At 50.7% G+C, this 20,334-nt stretch overlaps 2 protein-coding genes across 3 annotated transcripts; one reads left to right on the top strand and one right to left on the bottom strand.

The window, feature by feature from the left end:
* The first annotated feature begins 1,737 nt into the window (after window positions 1-1,737).
* On the top strand, window positions 1,738-3,601 carry TOMM22 (translocase of outer mitochondrial membrane 22). The gene is made up of 4 exons (XM_039246067.1): window positions 1,738-1,884; window positions 2,130-2,248; window positions 2,722-2,839; window positions 3,071-3,601. The coding sequence occupies exons 1-4, from the start codon at window positions 1,768-1,770 to the stop codon at window positions 3,143-3,145; spliced, it is 429 nt and encodes a 142-aa protein (XP_039101998.1). The 5' UTR covers window positions 1,738-1,767; the 3' UTR covers window positions 3,146-3,601.
* A 1,204-nt stretch (window positions 3,602-4,805) lies between these two features.
* JOSD1 (Josephin domain containing 1) lies at window positions 4,806-17,108 on the bottom strand. Of its 2 annotated transcripts, XM_039246146.1 has the most exons (5): window positions 16,998-17,108; window positions 15,911-16,738; window positions 8,054-8,182; window positions 7,755-7,949; window positions 4,806-6,856 (listed from the first exon to the last, which is right to left on the bottom strand). In XM_039246146.1, exons 2-5 carry the CDS (start codon window positions 16,093-16,095, stop codon window positions 6,757-6,759), a joined length of 609 nt encoding a protein of 202 aa, XP_039102077.1. In that variant the 5' UTR covers window positions 16,096-16,738; window positions 16,998-17,108; the 3' UTR covers window positions 4,806-6,756. The 2 variants fall into 2 exon arrangements, with proteins under 2 accessions (XP_039102077.1, XP_039102078.1); XM_039246147.1 differs by lacking the exon at window positions 16,998-17,108 and having other exon boundaries at window positions 15,911-16,969.
* Between the last annotated feature and the right edge of the window lie 3,226 nt (window positions 17,109-20,334).

The following is a 20,334-nucleotide window of genomic DNA, read 5'->3' as shown; positions in this document are numbered from 1 at the left end:
ATCACGACCTGAGTGAAATCAAGAGTCGGAAGGTTAACTGACTGAGCCAACCAGGCGCCCCACGTAGGTGGTTTTTTTTTTTTTTTTAAATCATGTATTGCTCTTGTGAATATAATTAGTTGGTTAAAGTTTTCCTAAAACTTCTCTACATTAGCATTGTGACTTTCCACTTGGAGGCATTGATGCCTGTACCTTCCACACAAGATTGCCTTCTCAAGGGGTGCCTGGTGAGCTCAGTTGGTAGAGCATGCAACTCTTGATTGCAGGGTCATGAGTTCAAGCCCCAGGTCGGGTGTTGAGCCTACTTAAAAAAAAAAAAAAAAAAGCCTTCAAAAAAAAAAAGCCTTCTCTGCCTTCAAGAGCATTGGGTCTACCAGCATTTCCTAAAGAGCCCACAAGAGAATCATAAGCCGTTGGTGCTGAGCTCTTAAGCTGCCCTTGCATTTATATAGTGCCAGCCAACTTAAAATAATTTTAACAAATGCAAAAGAGCATACTTCCTAAGTGTAGACTATACAAAATAAAAATACTCATGTAAACACCACCCTGGCCAAGAAATGGAATTTCACCAGCACCCCAGAAGCCACACTCCTGCCCCTTACCAAATATCCCCCCACTCTGAGCTAATCAAAGAGAATCACTAATCCTCACCATAGATTGGTTCTGCCTGCTTTTGAACTTTATGTAATGGAGTAATCGAGTAAGCACCCTTTTGAGACATGAAAAATTTTGTAGTCAGTGCTGCCCTTGTTCAAAGATGAAAAGGACCGACTCCTGTTACAGGAGGAGGTGGCAACCTACCTGCCCCTCATGTAAGCACAGGACAAAGGACAATGTCATGCATCAGACAGAGATTTGGACTGTCGAGTCCTGAGATTCTCTGCTTCCATGGTCAGCTGATTAAAGTGTGTATCAAATTACTACCCTTGTATTTAAGGCGCAGCACATTATAAAAAGAAGCATTTACTCCATTATAAAGACATAAAAAATTAAAATATGGATAATACCTAATGCTGGGGACATTGTGGGGAAAAGGACACTTCCATTTACAATAATGTAAGTATATATGATCTAATTTTGAGGCCAGTTATCTAATACCTAGCAAAATGCTACATGTTCATACTTTTTGGTGGGCAAACTTCCTCCTAGAAATCTATCCTCAAGAAAGACTTGGAGCAATTCTGTACTGTGCCCCAACTTTCTCATTTCTAAAACAGGGATGACAATACATAGCTCAGTGGGTGGTTGTGCCCAGTAAATGAACTCGCGCATACACACACACACACACACACACACACACACACACACACTGCATGATACTCAAGTATTTAAGTGGTAACTCTTGCCTTTGTCTTAGTACATTGATTGGTACCATTCACTTGGACGTTTTCACAAAAGACCAATGAACCTTCAAATATCTAACTCCTACCAAACAAATAACACACCCCTTAGGGAAACGAAACTGGACTTTTTGTCTCAGTGTGAGAGCTGGGAGCTTATTGAAGTGCAGGTTTCTGGGCCCACCCGAAACTGAAGAGAATTACCGCGGAAGCACCATCATTCATTCTGTCCTTGAACGAGTCTCCCGGGTATTTCTTAGGAAGCCGCAGCCGCCTCACCACCTGGCTGAAAGCCGGTAGAGTCCGCCGGCCACATGGTGTCGCTCTTCGCCAGCACTTCAGCCTCCGGCTCCCGGAAGAGCAGCTCTGTCCGCCAGGGGTGCTGCACTCGCCTCCTCTCTTCCGCTTCCGGTGTCCCCCTGCAGCCATGGCCGCCGCCGTTGCCGCTGGCGGCCCTGGGGCGCCGCTGTCCCCGGACGAATTGCTTCCGAAAGGCGATGCCGAGAAGACTGAGGAGGAACTGGAGGAGGAAGACGACGAGGAGGTACTGGGACCCTGCGACGCGAGGCGGAGCGCAAGGTTGCGGGCCGGGAGCGGCCCGCACGGGGGTGTGAGCTCCGCGTGCTGCGGGATCCGGGCGAAGGCGCGTCGCGGAGCCCGGGGAGGTCGGAGGGGAGGTGTCTTCTCCGGGAGGCGGGGTTAGGGCCCCCACTGGGCCGGAGAGGGATGCCCCAGGCCCGGGGGTGGTTGCAGTTGCTTCGATCAATATCCGCGCCGCCTCCACCACAGCTAGATGAGACCCTGTCGGAGAGACTGTGGGGCCTGACGGAGATGTTCCCAGAGAGGGTCCGGTCCGCGGCTGGAGCCACTTTTGATCTCTCCGTCTTTGTGGCTCAGAAAATGTACAGGTAAGGCCCGAGGGCAAAGACGTTGCGGTGTTCCTGGGGCGACTGAAGTGCTGTGCATGAACATGGGCTTTGGAAGTAGCCGGGCGGGGGTGGAGGCCAGCCTGCCACCTAGATCACCGAGTGACCTTGGACTGGTCTCTTAACCTTTCTTGATCTCAATCAACTTTTCCGTAAAGTGGCGATGCCTTTGGGGCAGGGTCGTTGTGAGGATCGTTTTTACATTATATGAGGCAATTAACGTGTTGTGTAAGTAGCTTTGTAAGAACTCAGGAGAATGTAAGAACTGCTGGCGCTAGACCAACAGCCAGCAGAACTGCTCCTTCTGTTCCTGGTAGGAGAATGGCCCAAGGGTTGGGTAGAACGTGCCTTTCAAAAACACTGGATCAGGAGAGGTTCGGTTACTGGGCCGTTCTGGGTGAAGAAGGACACATCTGTTTGTGTGTCCCGCTGTCGTGCTCACACCCCCTCTACAGGTTTTCCAGGGCAGCCTTGTGGATCGGGACCACTTCCTTCATGATCCTCGTCCTTCCCGTTGTCTTTGAAACCGAGAAGTTGCAAATGGAGCAGCAGCAACAGCTGCAGCAACGGCAGGTGAGCCCGGACTCTGGGCCTTTTGCCTGCGGTGCAGATGCAAGTTGGTGGTTTTCCCCACCCCTGGGTAGGCCAGCAGTTAACGTGTGGGTAGAGATTGGGATCCGACCCACGCTTTTAGGTACCCATATGCTCAGCAGTTTTTATAGACCTCGTCTGCCCCATCAGGTACAGGGAAAATGCTATCCGTGGGCTCGTACGATGCCTTACACCTCTCCCTTTCTTTTCCAGATACTTCTAGGGCCTAACACAGGGCTCTCAGGAGGAATGCCAGGGGCTCTACCTTCACTTCCTGGAAAGATCTAGAATGTTACTGCTATCTGACTTGTCCTGGTGGGACGAGTTTGAAAATCCAATAGTGTTTGAACTGCTGATTATTTGGATTCTTCTTTCTTTTCTTTTCCTTTTCTGTTTTTAACTTTGGCACATTGGTTTATCTAAACCTGGCGGAGAGTTCTCCCCAGTGTGTCACGGAGACTCCCAACTTGCAGCTGTGCCCTCCACACTGTCCCGTTTCTTCTGTCCTCACTCTGATAGCAGAGTGCGGCAGTGCAGACGGTTACTCCAGCTCTGGCCATCGCACCCCTTTCACTAAATAACTTATGACCGGAAGATCTCCGCAACTACCTGATCGCGGCCTAGGAACTGATGCCACTGGGAACGATATACCCCTGGCCATTTTTGTTTGTAATCATGGAGATGTTGGGAAGGGACATGCACCCAGTACGAAATCCATAATGCGTTGCAGCTGCAGCGTTAAGGGAGCCACTGTGAATTTCTGTGTTGGAAAGGAGGGAGGGCTGGGCAGCAGCTTCGACCCCAGGATGCAGGCTGTGGAGGACAGAGCGGGAGCTCCGTTCCTCTGCCCATTTTGGCTATTAGAGACCTGAGTGTGTGTGTGTCCAAAACAGGAAAAAGTGCTCACTTTTTGTATTTAAATATTAAAAATGATCCCAACGGAAGGTGTCATCCATGTGCTTGTGATACACACCTCGAAACCACTTACTTAGACCGGCCCTCTCATTTCCTCTGTCCTAGGCTGACGCCACTGTTTAACACTGTTTGACACCTTAGGCCCTACAGGACTCCGTTTCGGCTAGGAACCTTTTTTTTTTTTTTTTTTTTTTTAAAGGAATCTATACCCAATGGGGGGGGCTTGAACTTAACCCCAAGATTAAGAGTCACTTGCTCTTCTGACTGAGCCAGCCAGGTACCCCAGAAACCTCTTAAAAGTAATCTTTGCCCCTGAATTCAGGCAGTCCTGTTCGGATCCACCAACAAAGGATTGGAGCTACATACTTGTACAGTCTGCAGTAAGCAAGGATTTGTAGAGAATAGCCTAGTAGTAAGTTCTGGTCTGGGGGGGAATGGCAAAACAGAACCTTTTTGGTTCTTTTAAAAATAATTGCCGAGATGAGCTGATTATGAATTTCAGCTGTGGCCCTGCCTTTGAACTTGGCAGTTTTTCCGTTCAACATACATTCTTGTTAGCAGTGTGTTATTAACAATACTGAGCCTTTTAAGTGTGTTATATTAATCAGAATGATCCTATACAATTGAGGGTGTAGTAGTGTTTCTGTTTTATAGAGGAGGAAACTCAGGTTAAATCTGTACCAGACCACATGGGAAACGCTGGATCCGAATTCAAATCTAGCCGGGCCCTTTGCTATGTGATCTTGACCTTGTTAACCAGAGAAAAACAAGTCACTTGTCAGGGCTGGTAAAGAAAACTTGTTCTTGGATTCAGATTGTTGAGCCTCGTTTCTGTCAAGTGAAAAGTGCCTCAGGCTCTTGAACCAGATCCTGCTCAGTATTTTGTCTGGATTTTTGAGGCAAAAGGTTGGACCAAAGCACAACACAGCTCTAAAAGGTGGCTTAGGGTGGTAGGGAGTTTTCTTCTGAAGCATCATCACACTAATGTTTACTCTTTATGTACGTAATTTCAGAATTCAGGCAGACACAGATGTACGGAGTTTTCCATTTTTAATATTTGGTTAAACAAAATACATCTTTTGTAAACAAACCCAGCACAAGGCCAACAAAAAAAAGGAATAAAAGCAAGAAAAACAAAAAGCCTAGGGTTGCCCCTTACTGGGCGTCAGGGTCAGGCCTGCCCCTTTCCATCAAGGACACGGGGCTTTGTGCCCTTGGGCGTCAGCATGGGTCCCTGTTCCTAAGCACCAGAATCGGATATGAACAGAGAAACCAGCCCTGAAATGTGGAAGCGTCTTTGCATATCCCATTGGCTCATGGACTCCAGGTGCCCCGGGGACTCCTCTGAAGTGCCATGTGCACAGGCCCAAGCAGACTGGTGGAGAGGAGTCGCCGTGCCCCCCCCTCCTCCCAGGAAATGGCTTACTATCACGGACAGTGCCCATGGACCCAAGGTCCTGCTTGTGACAATCATGTTGGCTGTAACTTCAGGCTGGTGGTGGTTGGAATGTCATTGTGCAGTGGGGTCAGGAGCTCCCTGTGGTGCCAAGCAGGTCTGGTATGGAACCCGGTGCAGAAGAGACTGCAGCCCGTTGCCGAGAGGGTATGACGCAGTAGCCGCTTGGTAGCCTCTGTTACTCAGCATTAAAAACGGCCTTGTTGGATTGAAGATAACGTGTGCAGAAAAAGTGCTGGTGTAAACATGCACTCCAGTCACAGTGGGGAGAAAGCCTCCGCTTCATCCTGTCAAGCGTGCTCAGGCTTGACACGCGGGCCCCAGGGCTGGCCAGTGGGCGGCTCTCAGACCTGCCGAGACCGGTGGCACACAGGCTGTCCCTACCCCGAGGCAACTATGACCACTTCGGTGACACACTGTGTGGTACGCTTCCCCTCCTCTTCTGTTTTCCAAAGTTACGGGAGAAAAGTGGCCTCCAACTAGTTCAAGAGGTAGGGGGTATAGATCGATATTCAGCTGATTTGTAAAGGAAACTAAAGATGTGACAGATCAGGGCCTATAACATGATGCGCATGGACACCCAACTTGAGGGCTCGGATTCCTGTCACTACGGGCGACTCCGAGCCTAGGACTTCTACCGACTCCAGCTGCTCTCAATCTTTGAGAAGCCTGGTCTTCACAGCACTTTCCTCCCCCAACGGTGTCTCAAACTAGTGGAATGTGCTATCAAAAGCCGACTCGGTTTCCGGACTTTGCCAGAGTGTGTCAACTGGGAAAACTGCCCCTCTGCCCGCCTTGTGCCCAGAGCCCCCTCAATCAATGTAGTGAGGTGGCAGGGATGACGCTGGAGCGAGGCGGACAGGCCACCCCGGCCTGGCTCCCGCCACGTCCCCTTAGGTATCTAGCTCACCCTGTCACACTAGAATATTGCGGGATTCAACCACCTGGCGGGGGCACTACAGAGCTTTTCAGTATACAACATCAAGGATGGCCATAAACTGCCCTTAACGATGGGGGTGACGGGGTGGCATTAGGGGTAGGAGATGGCCAAGCTGTACCACTGCTGGCGTTTCCTGAGAGGCCCTTCTGCGCTGGGTCTGTGAAGCCTGTCACCTGGGCTTTGCAGGTACTGTGTCTTCAGACCCACCGGCCGCCGGGGAAGGGGAAGGGGGGCGGGGGCACATCTCTGGGTGAGTCAGAGCAGCAGTGAACTCCAAAGGAGCCTCGGTCAAGTTCTCACGGGGACAGGGAAGATTAGCCAGGACCCACCTTTCTGTTTCCTAAATAAAACAAGGGTCTTCCGCGGCCGGCTCTAAGCATGCCGAGCTCCTACCTTCCTTTCCCAGGAGTGAGGACCGTTCGGCGGTCCCTGCACCAGTCCGCACGTCTGTCCCATTGCACTGTCCAATCTGAGGGGGAAACCCAGTGAGATGTTTGGGGAAGCGGCGGGGGCACAGCCACTGTAGAGGCCACAGCACATTACAGACGATTCCGGGGCTGAGCTGAGGGAAGGACGGGTACAAGTGCGTTACACATCAGCCCTCCAGCTCTGACGGGCCTCCACCTCTTCCGGTACCACCAGCAGGAGTTCACAGTTCTTTCCTCGCAAGTGATGTTTTAGAAATTTCCTGTGGGAACAGAGGGCAGATGAAGGAGAAAACGAAATGGCTGGCAGAGCCGCAAATCGCAGTCTCTGGGGCGGGGGTGCGCGCACTTACTGGTGGCCTCCTCGCATATACCTTAGGCAGTCCCCAAATGCTCTGTTTGGGGTCTCTTCTCGCAGCTTCTGCAACTGGCTACCCCTCAATCTGGCCAGTTGACTTCCACTGAAATTACTGAATTTTCGCTCCTCCTCATCTAGAACTGCTAACACCGTCCAGTCCTGTGAGGAATGGAGCCAGTCCAAAGTACTTGACAGTGAGGGGCTTCTCAGTGTCTAAAAATGAAAGTTCTGGGGCGCCTGGGTGGCTCAGTTGTTAAGCATCCAGCTTCAGCTCAGGTCATGATCTCGCGGTCCGTGGGTTCAAGCCCCACGTCGGGCTCTGTGCTGACAGCCAGCTCAGAGCCTGGAGCCTGCTTCAGATTCTGTGTCTCCTTCCCTCTCTGACCCTCCCCTGCTCACGCTGTCTCTCTCTCTCAGAAATAGATAAAACATTAAAATATATATACATATTTAAAGAAAAAAAAAAAGAAAGTTTCTTCTTTGGTCTCTGGGAAACTTAGCCCTCTCTGGCCTGAATGTGTCTGCCGTCTTCTGAACTGGTATCTGAGTACAGAGAATGCTACGCTGCCAGCCCTACCAGCCCGGAGGGCCGGCGTGCCAGGGGCTGGGGCTTCTCTACCAAAGGGACTTCCCGTCCTCACGAGCCATCAAAGACATAGGTCTTCCAAGCCTGAGACCCCGTGATCCTAAGGCGGGGGATCCCAGGAGCTGGGAATTTCATCTCCTTCATCAAGTACAAAAGAGACGGGCTCAACTTCCCCAGCACACCCACGGGAGGAGCCCGGCGCCTTCCCAACAGGTACCTGAGCTCGCTCTCGCCTCCAATCCACTCGGGCATCTTCAGCTTGGAGTCGAGGTTGTAGTAGGCCCCTCCCACCTCTCGAACACAGATCCAGTGCTGCCTTTTGAGGGGCAGCTTCAGCGGACCCCAGCACAGGCTGGAGGGCAGGTTCATGATGAAGCCCATGACGTTAGTGAGAGCAATGGCACTGACATCCCTGCGGAGGAAGAGCGGCGTTGGGCTCCGGGGCGGCCCCCTCCCCGAGGTCCCCCCGCACCCCAGCGCCAGCACTCCCACCGAGTCAGGCCTGGCGCGGGTTACCTGCGCTTGTCCCACCAGACGGCTTCGTAGCCTTTGGTTTGAAGTGCTGCCATGATGACGTTCACATCGTAGTTCCCGTTTCCCAGCATGCTCTTCTTGTGGGGCGTCACCATGGTGTTTGGAGATAACCTGCACAGGTGCGAGGAGGCGGCGGGCTGAGACTTGAGGGAGGGGCTGCCCGACCTCCACGCCCCGCACGCCTGTTTCCCCCACTCAAGTACAAGGTAACCCAATAATTGTACGGTTGGGGCCCCTACTGCACTAGGCATCGCCTCTCTTCTTATGCAAAACATGAATTCAGTGGTGGTGGGGCCTCGTTGTCATCCAGAAGGTCACTGGACACAGACCACGCTCCGTTACAGTCTCATTTGTGACCCCCCCCCATCCCTGTCTGCTGCCTTTTTCACTGAGGACCTTCCTGCCTTAATACAGCCATTTTTTCTAAACATTAAAGAGTAATTGATATTTTCATGTGCATCAGTGGTATCTGCTGCTACTCTTGTTTTTTTTGGGGTTGTTTTTTTTTTACAGTGTAAATGCTTTATATTTAAGACTTGCACACTTGGTAATCATTAATCCTTAAATACTCCAAGGGCTCCAGGGGCCCAGGCACGAAACAGGAATGTGTGACCTGGAGCCACACGTAAAGCACTAGGAACTAGTACGGCCTGTACTAAACTGGCACGCCTGAGCCACCAAAAGCATTTCAAATATACGTGTGTGTACATGTGTGTGTATGGACTTGAATAAAAAAATTTTTTTTAAGTTTATTTATTGTGAGAGAGAGAACCTGAGCAGGGGAGGGGCAGAGAGAGAGGGAGAGAGAGAATTCCAAGCAGGCTCTGCACGGTCAGTGCAGGGCCCAACACCGGGGCCGGATCTCACAGACTCTGAGATCATGACCTGCGCTGAGATCAAGAGCCGGAAGCTTAACTGACTGAGCCACCCAGGCGCCCCTTGAATAAAAAAAAATTTTTTTTAATTGAAACACAAAGAATCAACTGAAAACAATGTCTGTGCCAAACAAAACTCAACTATGGTCCGTGCGCCCACCCTGCTTCGGGCCATTTTTGGCCTGGGCCTCATTAGCTCACTCCTTTGTCTCCAGCAAGGTCAGCTCTGAAGGCATTTCCACTCCTATTATTTGGCTTTCACAGGCTGGTGGGGCCAGGACGCAAGGAAAGACCTTCTTGAAGGAAGGGCTGGATTCCTTCTGCCTGGGCGTGAAGGGAAGTGTGAGCTTCTCGGGAATGAACGCAGAGGCCAGTGTCCGGGAGGCTGCTAAGGGCCAGCTCCAGGGGAGAATCAGAACTCTGGGACAACTCTGGACACTCAACAACTCTTACAAAAAGTGGTGCGTGTGTGTTTTTTAAAACTTCTCTGCACACAGTGACCACACGACTATTTGTCAAACATAAGACATTCCTGGGGCGCGTGGGCGGCTCAATCGGTTAAGCGTCTTACTTCTGCTCAGGTCATGATCTCACAGTGAATCATTCACATGATTCTCACAGTGAATTCGAGCCCCGCGTCGGGCTGTGTGCTGACAGCTCAGAGCCTGGAGCCTGGTTTGGATTCTGTGTCTCCCTCCCTCTGCTCCTCCCCTGCTCGAGCTCTGTCTCCCTCTGTCTCTCAATAATAAATAAACATTAAAAAAAACAATTCCTTCCACTGCTTAAACCTTCCAATGGTTCCCAATGGTACTTAAGTACCATCTAAATGATTTGCTTTCCAGGCAAGGCCCTCAAGATACTGCTGACCTCATCCCTACCTCTGGGCAGAAAGGCCTTCTCTCTGCAACTTAAACACACACAACACCTTCTCACCGGAGGGCCCGCTGCACGCGCTAACGGTTTCTGCCGGCTGGAATGCTCTTCCCCTAGATCCGCACTTGGTTTGCTCCTTATTATTTGGGTCTCAGGCGTTAGTGCCTGAGAGGCCTTTTCTGACCACCCAACCCTCAGTTTCTTTCCAGGCACCAGCTCGTAGCCCACCTGCTTTAATCACAGCCCTCGTTACAGCCATACACAGCTGATTTTCCACCAATGAACCATGGGCTTCCCCATCCCCCCAGGGCTACCCGACTAGGAACTGGAACTGAAGTGTTCACCAGGTTGGTTTTGTTGCCCTATGTCTTTTGACATTAGCAGCAGGCCCTTCAAAAGAGCTTGTGTGCTTGTTCTCCGGAGCTAGCAAGAAGGCAGTTGGAGGACACTGACCTTCACTCTGCAACCAAACTGCATCTTACAGTCATAGTAACTGCTATGCGTTGAAAACTTCCGTGCCATACGCCACATGCTCTCATACATCCCTCACTTAATTTTCTTTCTTTCTTTCTTTTTTTTTTTTTACAAATAGTTTATTGTCAAATTAGTTTCCACATAACACCCAGTGCTCATTCCCACTAGTGCCCTCCTCCATGCCCATCACCCCTCTCCCCCCCACATCCATCAGTCCTCAGTTTTTGTCAGCATTCAAGAGTCTCTCATGGTTTGCCTCTCTCCCTCTCCCCCACTATTTCCCCCCTTCTTCTCCCCCATGGTCCTCAGTTAAGTTCCTCCTAATCCTCCTATACGTGCAAACTTATGATATTTGTCCTTTTCTGCCTGACTTATTTCGCTCAGCATAACACCCTCAAGGTCCATCCATGTTGCTACACATGGCCAGATTTCATGGTTTCTCATTGCCATGTAGTATTCCATGGTATAGATAAACCACATCTTCTTGATCCATTCGTCCGTTGATGGACACTTAGGCTCTTTCCATGTTTTGGCTATTGTTGAGAGTGCTGCTCTGAACATTGGGGTCCATGTGCTCCTATGCCTCAGCATTTCTGTATCCCTTGGGTAAATCCCTAGCAGAGCTATTGCTGGGTGCTAGGGGAGTTCTATTGTTAGTTTCCTGAGGAACCTCCACACTGTTTTCCAGAGGGGCTGCACCAGTTTACATTCCCACCAACAGTGTAGGAGGGTGCCCGTTTCTCCACATCCTCGCCAGCATCTAGAGTTCTCTGATTTGCTCATTTTAGCCATTCTGACTGGCGCCGTCACTTAATTTTCACAATAAACCCATGAGGCTAGAACTTATTTCCATCTTAGAGGCTCGGTGATTTAAAACAACTTGCCTGTGATCGCTTATCTTACCAGTGACAGCACTAGGATTCGTGCTTGGGTTTGTCGGACTCCAATGTTGTGCTTGCTGCCTTACTGTCGAAGACCCAAGAATCAGAGTGGGTGGCGGCAGCCAGTTGGTAAGAGGAAAGGCCAGCAGACTCTCTGGGGCCTGGGCCTAAAACGCAGCTTAAAAGGCCAAAGGCCCTCAGCGGGCTCTTGTACTAAATAAGAAAGCGTGTGGAAGCGAGCCTAGCTCAAGGTATATCAGGTTCCTTCCCCTTCACCAACCTTCCAGTACTTTCGGCGAAGTCTCTCGCCAGGAGATGCATGAAGGCTCCAACAAAGAAACTTCTGGGTCTTCTACCTCCTTCGCTATTTCACTCCCTACCGAAACTTAGAGCCACGCTTTCCCAAGTGTGTTCCCAGAGGATCACGGCAGGTGCTCAACACGATTGCGGCTGAATGAATCAAGTAAAAAGGTTTCATGCGGGAATTCTCAGAGCCCCTAATACGCTAATATTCACCTTCAGTCTTGAGGAGACGGGGTACATTTCAGTTCCCAGACATACCCCCCACATTGTTTTGAGGTGCACCTGACAGGAGAGTTCCTAGCATCTCTTGTCCTTGTCCCATACCTTCTATCTCGGATTCCAACCCCCTCCTGTCTGTCTATTCATATGGTCTCCGCCTGAACTGCGGCCTCCTTGCTCCGTATCCGGGCTTTGGACACAGGTTCCTAAACTGATCTCACTTCCAGACTCTCCTTCTACCAAGTCACTTATATGTTCCTGCCACGTTCACCAAGGTATCATCTCACGTTCATGGAAGAACCGTGCGCTGGCCGACTCCAACCCTCCGGGCCCTAATGGGCCTCCTGTGGCTCCCTCTTTGGGCTTTTTAGTCCACTTCAAACACCACAACCACACGGCCCCTATTCTTTCATCGCATTTCCTGTTCCAAGCCAAGTCTTGAAGCTTCTTCAAGGTCAATCTCACATCCTACCTTTTCCATGGAATCTTTCCTGGCTCCTGTGTAGCAGAATATACAGGGAGACGGGGAGGACTCACACATTAGTCTAGCAACCAGCACCAGTACTAATTGTGAGATTTAATCTCCATGCCTGTTGGCTTATCTGTAACGATGGGAACAATTCCCGTCTTACAAGACCGTTCAAGAATTCTGTTAGCTTCTACCTGTCCAACCAAACAGCGAATTCCTGAAGCAAAGCTCTCTTCTAGGGCTACGCAGTGGCAACTGAATAAACATGTGTTGCCCAAACGATCAACACAGGAAATGCCAAGAACGGCTTCCATCTCATCCCTCGAGTGGTCATTTGAGTAAGTGGGGTTCCATCCAGTGGGCCCATGATACCAGTACTTGTTTTTACTTTCACAATAATCAAATGCCCACTGTGTCAGCTACTCTGAGGAGGTTTATCTCATATTCCCTCCAACAGTCCGGAGGCAGAGGTTAATCTCACAGTGTAAATAAGGAAGCTGGGGTGTAGTGTGGTTACAGTGACTTGCACGGTCCTACGTACAGCTGGTGACTGGTACAGCTAAGAGCCAATCCCTACCCCTAAGACGACGCTCAACGGTGTCCTGGACAGTTCAACACCTTGGTCCCACCAAACTTCCTGGCACCCTGTTCTCTGATTGCTTTCTTGAGACTCCTTGGCAAGCTCCTGTTCAGGACGGTCTTAACGGCTTGGACAGAAGTTCTGGACTATAAAGCCAGCCTCTCCTTCCTGTCGTCATGGCCACAGGTTAGAGCCGTGAGATCTGACGTGAACGCCAAGTGACAAGATGGGCTCTTGCCACGTCTCACCGATGCCTAGGCCCTCGGGTGAGAGTTCCTGGTCTTCCCTCGCAGTCTGGCTATGGTGGTGATTTCAGATTTTAACAAAAAGAAGATGTGGAAACATTCGTTAGGATTTCTTTTCTCTCCTGATTATTGCTTTCCTTTTCATCAGGCCTGAAGAAAATGTGCCATTAAAAGATATGGCTCAGAACTTCATGATGTGTCTTTAAATTATGAAATATGTACAGCACAGATCACAGGGCCAGGCACACGGATGTACGCTCTGCAGGTGCTGGCGAAGACGATGTGTCCACCTGGCCCTTAGACGAGATAACTTCAATCTCTAGGGGCTAACACTCAACATCATTTCTGAATTTACCACCACCACACCTTTAAATGTGGCTTCTTCCACCTGCTCAGGGGCATTTTAATGGAGAGGCTGGGTTTCCTTGTGGTAGAAAATGCTGGCGGTTCACCAATATCTAAAATCTTTTTGTCCCTTTCAGCTTGTGTTAGATTTTTCGAGCAGTACCAGCCTGGTTTTGGTCTATTTCATTTTTTAACAGCTACTTCGCCTGGGGAAGGGATGCATGCTTAGCTGCAAGAACATTTAACCACTGAAAAAACTGAGGAGGGGGGGGTGTCTCATGAAGATGGCCTGAGGATTTTCCAAATAACTCTGCTCTATCTTTTGATTTCTCAGTCTTTCCTTTTGCGAAGCAGAGGAACACATACGGTGAGATGTTCGGATCAGACATCCACATCTGTACACGGGCACCCCCATTGCCTGCCAGGTTTCTGAGCTTTATCTCCAATTCTGCATGTTGGAAACGGATCCTTTTCAAACCAGTGACCTCTTTTGCCATCACCACGGCCATTACCACGATCTCCAAATCCTGGACAGAGACTCTGCCACCTGGACTCCTCTCTTCCCCGTCCCCAGGCTGCTGCTGAGCCACTGGCCTTAGCTCTAAGGCCCTGCTCGTTTGGATTCCAAACATGAGTCATCTCAAGTCCATAACTGTATCAAAACTCCACCCTGCTTTTGTATTCCTTTTGTATCTGGCTGAGAGTGAACTGCTCGGAGGAGCGAGGAGCTCCCTCTCAACACACAGTATTCATCACAATTTGTCTCCCATTTCTCCCCTTCATCAGCCACGTCTTTGAACAAGCACAGAACTTTGTATCTGGGAATTTCAAATGATCTCGTTAAACCTGCCAACATTACTACTGTGTCCGCTGAGACCCAAACAGATCATCTGCCTCCTCCCTGTCCCTGGTTTAAACAGCTCTAAATCCCGTGGTTCTAACTTCATTTGAGTCTGTTCCCAAGGCCTGGTCAATGGGTAGCACTAGGAGGCACTTGCTTGTTTATAAAATTCCATCTTCTTTCCCTCCTCTGGTCCCTTTCACACTTTGTTTCTATTTCTCCACACTGACTCTTTCCATATGAAATACACAGAATTTTGCCTCTGGAGAGGGAACAGAGTGTATTTTCTTATGTACTGGATTGCTGTTACTTTGAGATGGATCTTTACGTGGTGCTGATAGGGAACTGGGGAGGGCAGGACACATTTGTAAGAGCTTTAATAGCCAGGAATAGAATTCCGGTCCCATGTTGAGTGTTTAGGAAATATTTAGCATTCTTGCATTCAGGGAAAACACAAGTGAAGGAGCCCTGCAATCATCCACAAACCACTTATAATCACAGTCCACATCTCTGGGCCCGGGCCCAGCATGCTCGCAGGGCGAATGGAAACTGATGCTAAAACTACTCTGACATGCCTTTCCAGGATCCGGAAGCAGCAGTGCAGACAGACGTCCTGCGGTGTCCACCCAGACCCTGCAGCACTAATTCTCAAACCCTTTGATAAAAAGAACTTTGGAGGGGCGCCTGGGTGGCTTAGTCGGTTAGGCGTCCGACTTTCGCTTAGGTCATGATCTCGCGGTTCGTGGGTTCGAGCCCCGCGTCGGGCTCTGTGCTGACTGCCAGCTCAGAGCCTGGAGCCTGTTTCGGAGTCTGTGTCTCCCTCTTTCTCTGACCCTCCCCTGCTCACACGGTCTCTCTCTCTCCTATAAATAAATTAAAAAAAAAAAAAAAAAGAACTTGGGAACATCAAAGTAAAGAGAGAAGAAAAGGTGAATTTCTATCACCCTGTCAGGTAGCATTTAGCAATAAAATAAATAAATAAATAAATAAATAAATAAATAAAGGCCATCTAGCATAAAGTAGAAAGGGGAAGAGAGCTAGAGTCCAGTTTCAAATCACAGCTTTGCTACTTAGAAGCTGTTTGGACACATTACCTGACCTCTCTGTCTGCTTCTATCAGTAAAATATTGTCTGTAAAATGACTGCTGCGGAAGGCTATACAAAGCAATGTACGGAAAAGCACCCTGGCCAACACATGGCCTCATGGGAAAACTGAGCACTGCGTAAAGCTAGCCGAGCCCCTTCCTTATGAAACCCACAATATGCCACCTATGATGGCAGGTGACTGAGTCTGTACAGATCTTGTCCCCCTTCCAGACTGTAAACTCTGGGGGCAGGGCTTTGAGAGGCATTATAGCGCGGCAGTCAACAGCACAGACAGTAACCTGAATTCAAACTTGGCCCCACCAGTTGTTACCTAAGGCACATTACTGAACTTCTCTGAGCCCCGTCTGCACCCATAAAATGGAAATAACACAAATTCCACGGCATGGTTGAGGAGATCTCGCGAGATGACACAACAGAGGGTCCTAGCCCTCTGCCCAGCCTATGGTCAGTGCTCAGTAAATGGTAGGGATTATCATTTTCCCCGTTTTGGTGTCCCTCATAGCTGCTAACAGCACCGAGCTAATTAATACCTGTCGGTTTGCAGGTGTACCTAGAGGAGACACTGCCCCACCCACAGAAATGCAGAGCATAAAGCATAAAATCGGCAAGGGGAAGTCCCTTACTTACCTCTGGAAAATCTCCTGCAGGGTTTCCCGGGTGAAGGCATTGCTGTCCTGGAAGACGTTATTGAGGGCGTGCAGGGCACAAAGCTCCCTGCGCTGTTTCTCATGGTAGATTTGTGGGGGTGCTGCCTGGGGCAGCTCCAAGGATTCCGATTTGGCCTTGTCTCCTTTCCATGGCACGCAACTCATGTTTTCGTTTAAGGTTCCAGAGAGGGCTGAAAACACCCCACCCTTCCCTCCAGAGGAAGAATGTAAGTCAGCTTCTCAGTCTTTCCAGGATCCCTGAGGTCCAACCTTATTTTCTGAGGTCCATGATTTATGCTTTGTCACGGGGAGACTAGGTTGGAATCAAAAGGAAAAAGAAAATCCGCCTCTTCTCTTTGCAATAGAGAGACCACTTTGGATTCGTGTATTTCGCCACCGCTGTCAAAGTGCAGGATGTTTTCAAAAAATCACAGAAAATCTAAGACCTCGTTGCCCTTCTCACACCCTCCCCTCCGAACCCTCCCCCCCGACGATTTTCCTGCTGTATTTTCCTGTCTGCAAACGCCAACCAGGACTCAACGCAGGAGGGCCGCGCGGAATCGGTCACATCGCTCCTTTTCTTCCATGTCTTTCGAACCGCAACGCCACTGACTCAGGAGACCAGGCCTGGGTGGTGGGTGAAACGCAGAATTGGAGCAGCTAGCGAGGGCCGGCCAGCGTGCGATCGCGGGCGGTGCGGGGGCCTCGTGGACGGCTCTCCATCCCCTCGGGTGCGGCGGGGCCCCGCAGGGCGCGGGCGGGGGCGGCGCCCTCCCAAGCCGCGGACTCTCACCCTCTCGCCGCGGCCCTGCGGGGGAGACAACCTGGATCAGCTCCGGCGGGCGGGCGGGCAGCCTCGGAGACGCAGGCTGGCGGGCTCGGTGGCGGGGCGGGTCCGGCCCCGGCCCGAGGGAAGGTCCTGCGCAGCGAACGGCAGGCCCGCGAGGGGTGGGGTCGGGTCCACCCCGCTCGCCGCCCGCACCCCAACCTCCCCGCCCGTCACGTGAGTATAATCGGACACGCCCTCCCGCCGCGGCCCCTCCTCGCGCGGCCCGTCGCCCCCTCACCGCTACCGGCCGCCACCTGGCGAAGCGAGCCGCCACCTGGGCCGCGCTCGGGCGGGCGGGCGGGCAGGCGCGCGCACCTGAGCCCTACGTCAGCGGCCCTCGCCGGGCGCGTGCTCCGGAAACGCCCTCCCGCGCCGTCCCCGCTCCCGCCCGCCGTGGCGTCACTTGTGACGTCAGCCTGCCGTCAGGCGGCGCCGGCTTTAAGGCCCCGGCTGCCACGGGTCGGTTGAGTGGGTGTGGGCACCGCCGGGGCGGCCTGGGGACGGTAGGGCCGCGGGGCGCGGCGAGCGCCGCCACTGGAGCTGGTGCCCGGCTCCTGGTTCCCGGGCGGGGCGGCCTACCGGAGTCTCGCCTCGACGCCCTCCGCTCCCCACCCCTCCCCTGGCGTCGGCGACGTTCCGGGGCGGCGACCCGGCCTGCGGCTGCACTTCGCAGCTCTCACCGCCCTTTCCCCCTCTCTGGGCCGGGCTTCTCGAGCGGAGTGCTTTCGAGAACCTGGACTAGCGACTCCGGCGTTGATTGTTTTATGTTTGTCTAGCGCGCTGTTCACCAGGTGATTTCAAAGAACCTTACTAATGCGGTCGGGCGTAAATTGTGTTGGTTAGTGGGCCCGCCGCTCCGCACTTCCTCGGGAGCGCTGAGGGTAAGTGCCTCGCCCGGAGTCACGTTTCAAATGGCATAGAGTCCGATTTCAGTGCCTGGGTGTCGAATTTCGGTGCAGTACACTGAGACCACTGTCCTCTCACCTCGGGCTCCCCGCCCCGAGCTCACGGGGGCTGACACAGAATCCTCTCTGGGTTTTCTCAAGGTGTTTGATGTGTCAGGAGGGTATACGCCCAGTCCCGTGTGACCCCCCCCTTCCCCCCCAGCATCTACCTCTAGGTCATGGGGAAGGCATCTTCCACCCTCGTTGCCCTTCTTTGGGATCTTTGTTCGGGGAATTGGAAAAAAAAAAATAAAAGAGATCATGCAATCCATTTCATTTTTTTAAGGTTTTAAGACGTATATTTATTTTGAGAGAGTGGGGCAGAGAGAGAGAGAGAGAGAGAGAGAGAATCCCAAGCAGGCTCCTTGCTGTAAGAGCAAAGCCCGATGTGGAGCTCGAACTCCCGAACTGTGAGGCCATGACCTGAGCCAAAGTGGGGACACTTAACCAACTGAGCCGCCCAGGCACCCCAATTTATTTATTTACCCCTGCTACAACAGGACTCTCCTAACGCCATTACACTGGCCGCGGAGTTACCACTTTTTAACACAAGCTTGCGTGCTTACCACGTGGTTGGCAGCCCTACTCTAATCCAGACAACTTTTAAATTATCTCAAATTTTTGCAATTTGTAAACCACCTAAGACTTGCAATTCTGTTTTCATAAGATTAGTTAATGGAGGCTTGCAAGCACTGTTATAAGTGCTTCACATATGTTAATTTATTTTCTGCTAACTGTGCCTTGAGGTAGCTACTTCATTTATTAAAAATTTTTTTTACATTTATTATTGAGAGACCGAGTGAGACAGAGCATGAGCGGCGGAGGGGCAGAGAGCGAAGGAGCCACAGAATCCGAAGCAGGCTCCAGGCTCTGAGCAAGAGTTCAGCACAGAGCCGGATGTGGAGCTTGAACCCATGAACCCTGAGATCATGACCTGAGCGAAAGTCCGGCACTTAACGGACTGAGTCCCCCAGGAGCCCCCCATTGTTTTTTCAAGAGGAGACAACTCAGGTTCAGAGATGTTAATTTGTTGGAGGTCACACAGCTAAGTAGTGGACCCAGGATTTGAACCTAGGCTCTAACCTGTCTTCAAAAAGAGGATGTAAAAATGGGTAGGGAATTCCCTTCTCCAAATGTAATTTTAGATTTCTCTCTTCAAGTCAAGAAGCACCTACTTTTGAGACTTTTTTTCTGGGCAAGCCCTATAGTGAGAAGGACATGTGTTTTAGTCTACCGATAGATGTCAGCATATTCTGAACTTGAACCCTTTCTGGAAGAGCCAGTTTGTAAGATGCTAAATACCAATTATTATTCTAGATTACTAATGCTTGATATTTGACTTTCCTGCCAAATCAAGATTTTAATGTTTTTAACTACCTCATAGAGTAATAGGATAGTTGTGAGCAATGTAGCCAGAATAAGAAAAGAAAAAACGCATTCGGAGAACTGTTATCAAGATCTTTGGAGTTGAATGATTTCTGGTCCCAGATTCCCAGCTGTGTTTGTGCACATAAGACTTGATAGTTAAAAAAAAGGGGGAGTGGGGTGGAGGGAAGCCTGGGTGGCTCAGTTGGTTAAGCCTCCGATGTCAACTCAGGTCATGATCTCACACTCCATGAGTTCGAGCCCTGTGTCGGACTCTGTGCTGACAGCTAGGAGCCTGGAGCCTGCTCCCGATTCTTTGCCTCCCTCTTTCTCTGTTCCTCCCCCTCTCACGCTCTGTCTCTGTCTTTCAAAAATAAATAAACGTTAAAAAAATTTTTTTAAGACTATTTCAATTGAAAACAGGAGCAAGTGGAAGTTCTTTTTTTTTTTTTTTAATCAGGTGGATCCCTAAAATTGAAGGCCGTTTTGAACCCTGACTAATTCCTGTGTTCCCAACCCTAGATCTTGGATGTGTTACTATCTCAGTGGCTGCTCTTTCTTGATTGCTGCCTGGGACGAGTGGCCAAGGCCAGATAGGCGAGTTTTGGCTAATCTCTAATTTTATCGAGCTTTCCAAACGTTTGAAACCGGGAAAGACACCTAAAATTTTTGCTGATAGTATTTTGGACAGGGTCTTTCCACTTCCGATTCTACTGTGGACGAATCATCCATTGAAAACGACCCTCACAGACCCTAGATCGTGGCTTCACAGCTCACAAATACGGTGAGGTAGTTTGGGCTTGTATTTTAGCGAGTTGTCTCCTTTTTGGTCCTGTAATTGCTTTCTCCGCAGAGGCAGTGAATGGAGAATTCTCCCTAAGGTCAGCGTTTAATTAATTGCCGCGCTCTGCTGCTATAGTATTCCAGGCATCGATCCTACTATTAAAATTGCCTGGAGATTGCCAGCACGTCGGATTTCGATCTTGCAGGGACTGCCCGGAGTCATTGAGTGAAAAGGAGGGAGGCGCCTTGTGCCGTTTACTATCTCTGTGGGCGGTGGCCTGAGGCGCGGGACCTATCCGGTGACTTGATTGGGCCTTGCCCCTGTCCATCATTGGAAGCCTCTCAGCGCCGACTGTTTTGCAGTAAGATTTGGAAACTGAGCACCGCCTATGGGAAAGAGGGAAGCGAGGGGCGGTGAGGGTAAACGGTGTGTGTGTGTGTTTCCCCATTCATTGGGTGGCTGCTGTGTCAGTCATACTCTGC

Source organism: Hyaena hyaena, unplaced genomic scaffold, assembly GCF_003009895.1.
Source record: "Hyaena hyaena isolate Hyena2069 unplaced genomic scaffold, ASM300989v1 scaffold_280, whole genome shotgun sequence".
In the NCBI taxonomy this organism is placed as follows: Eukaryota; Metazoa; Chordata; class Mammalia; order Carnivora; family Hyaenidae; genus Hyaena; species Hyaena hyaena.
This window is presented reverse-complemented; position numbering and strand designations above follow the sequence as displayed.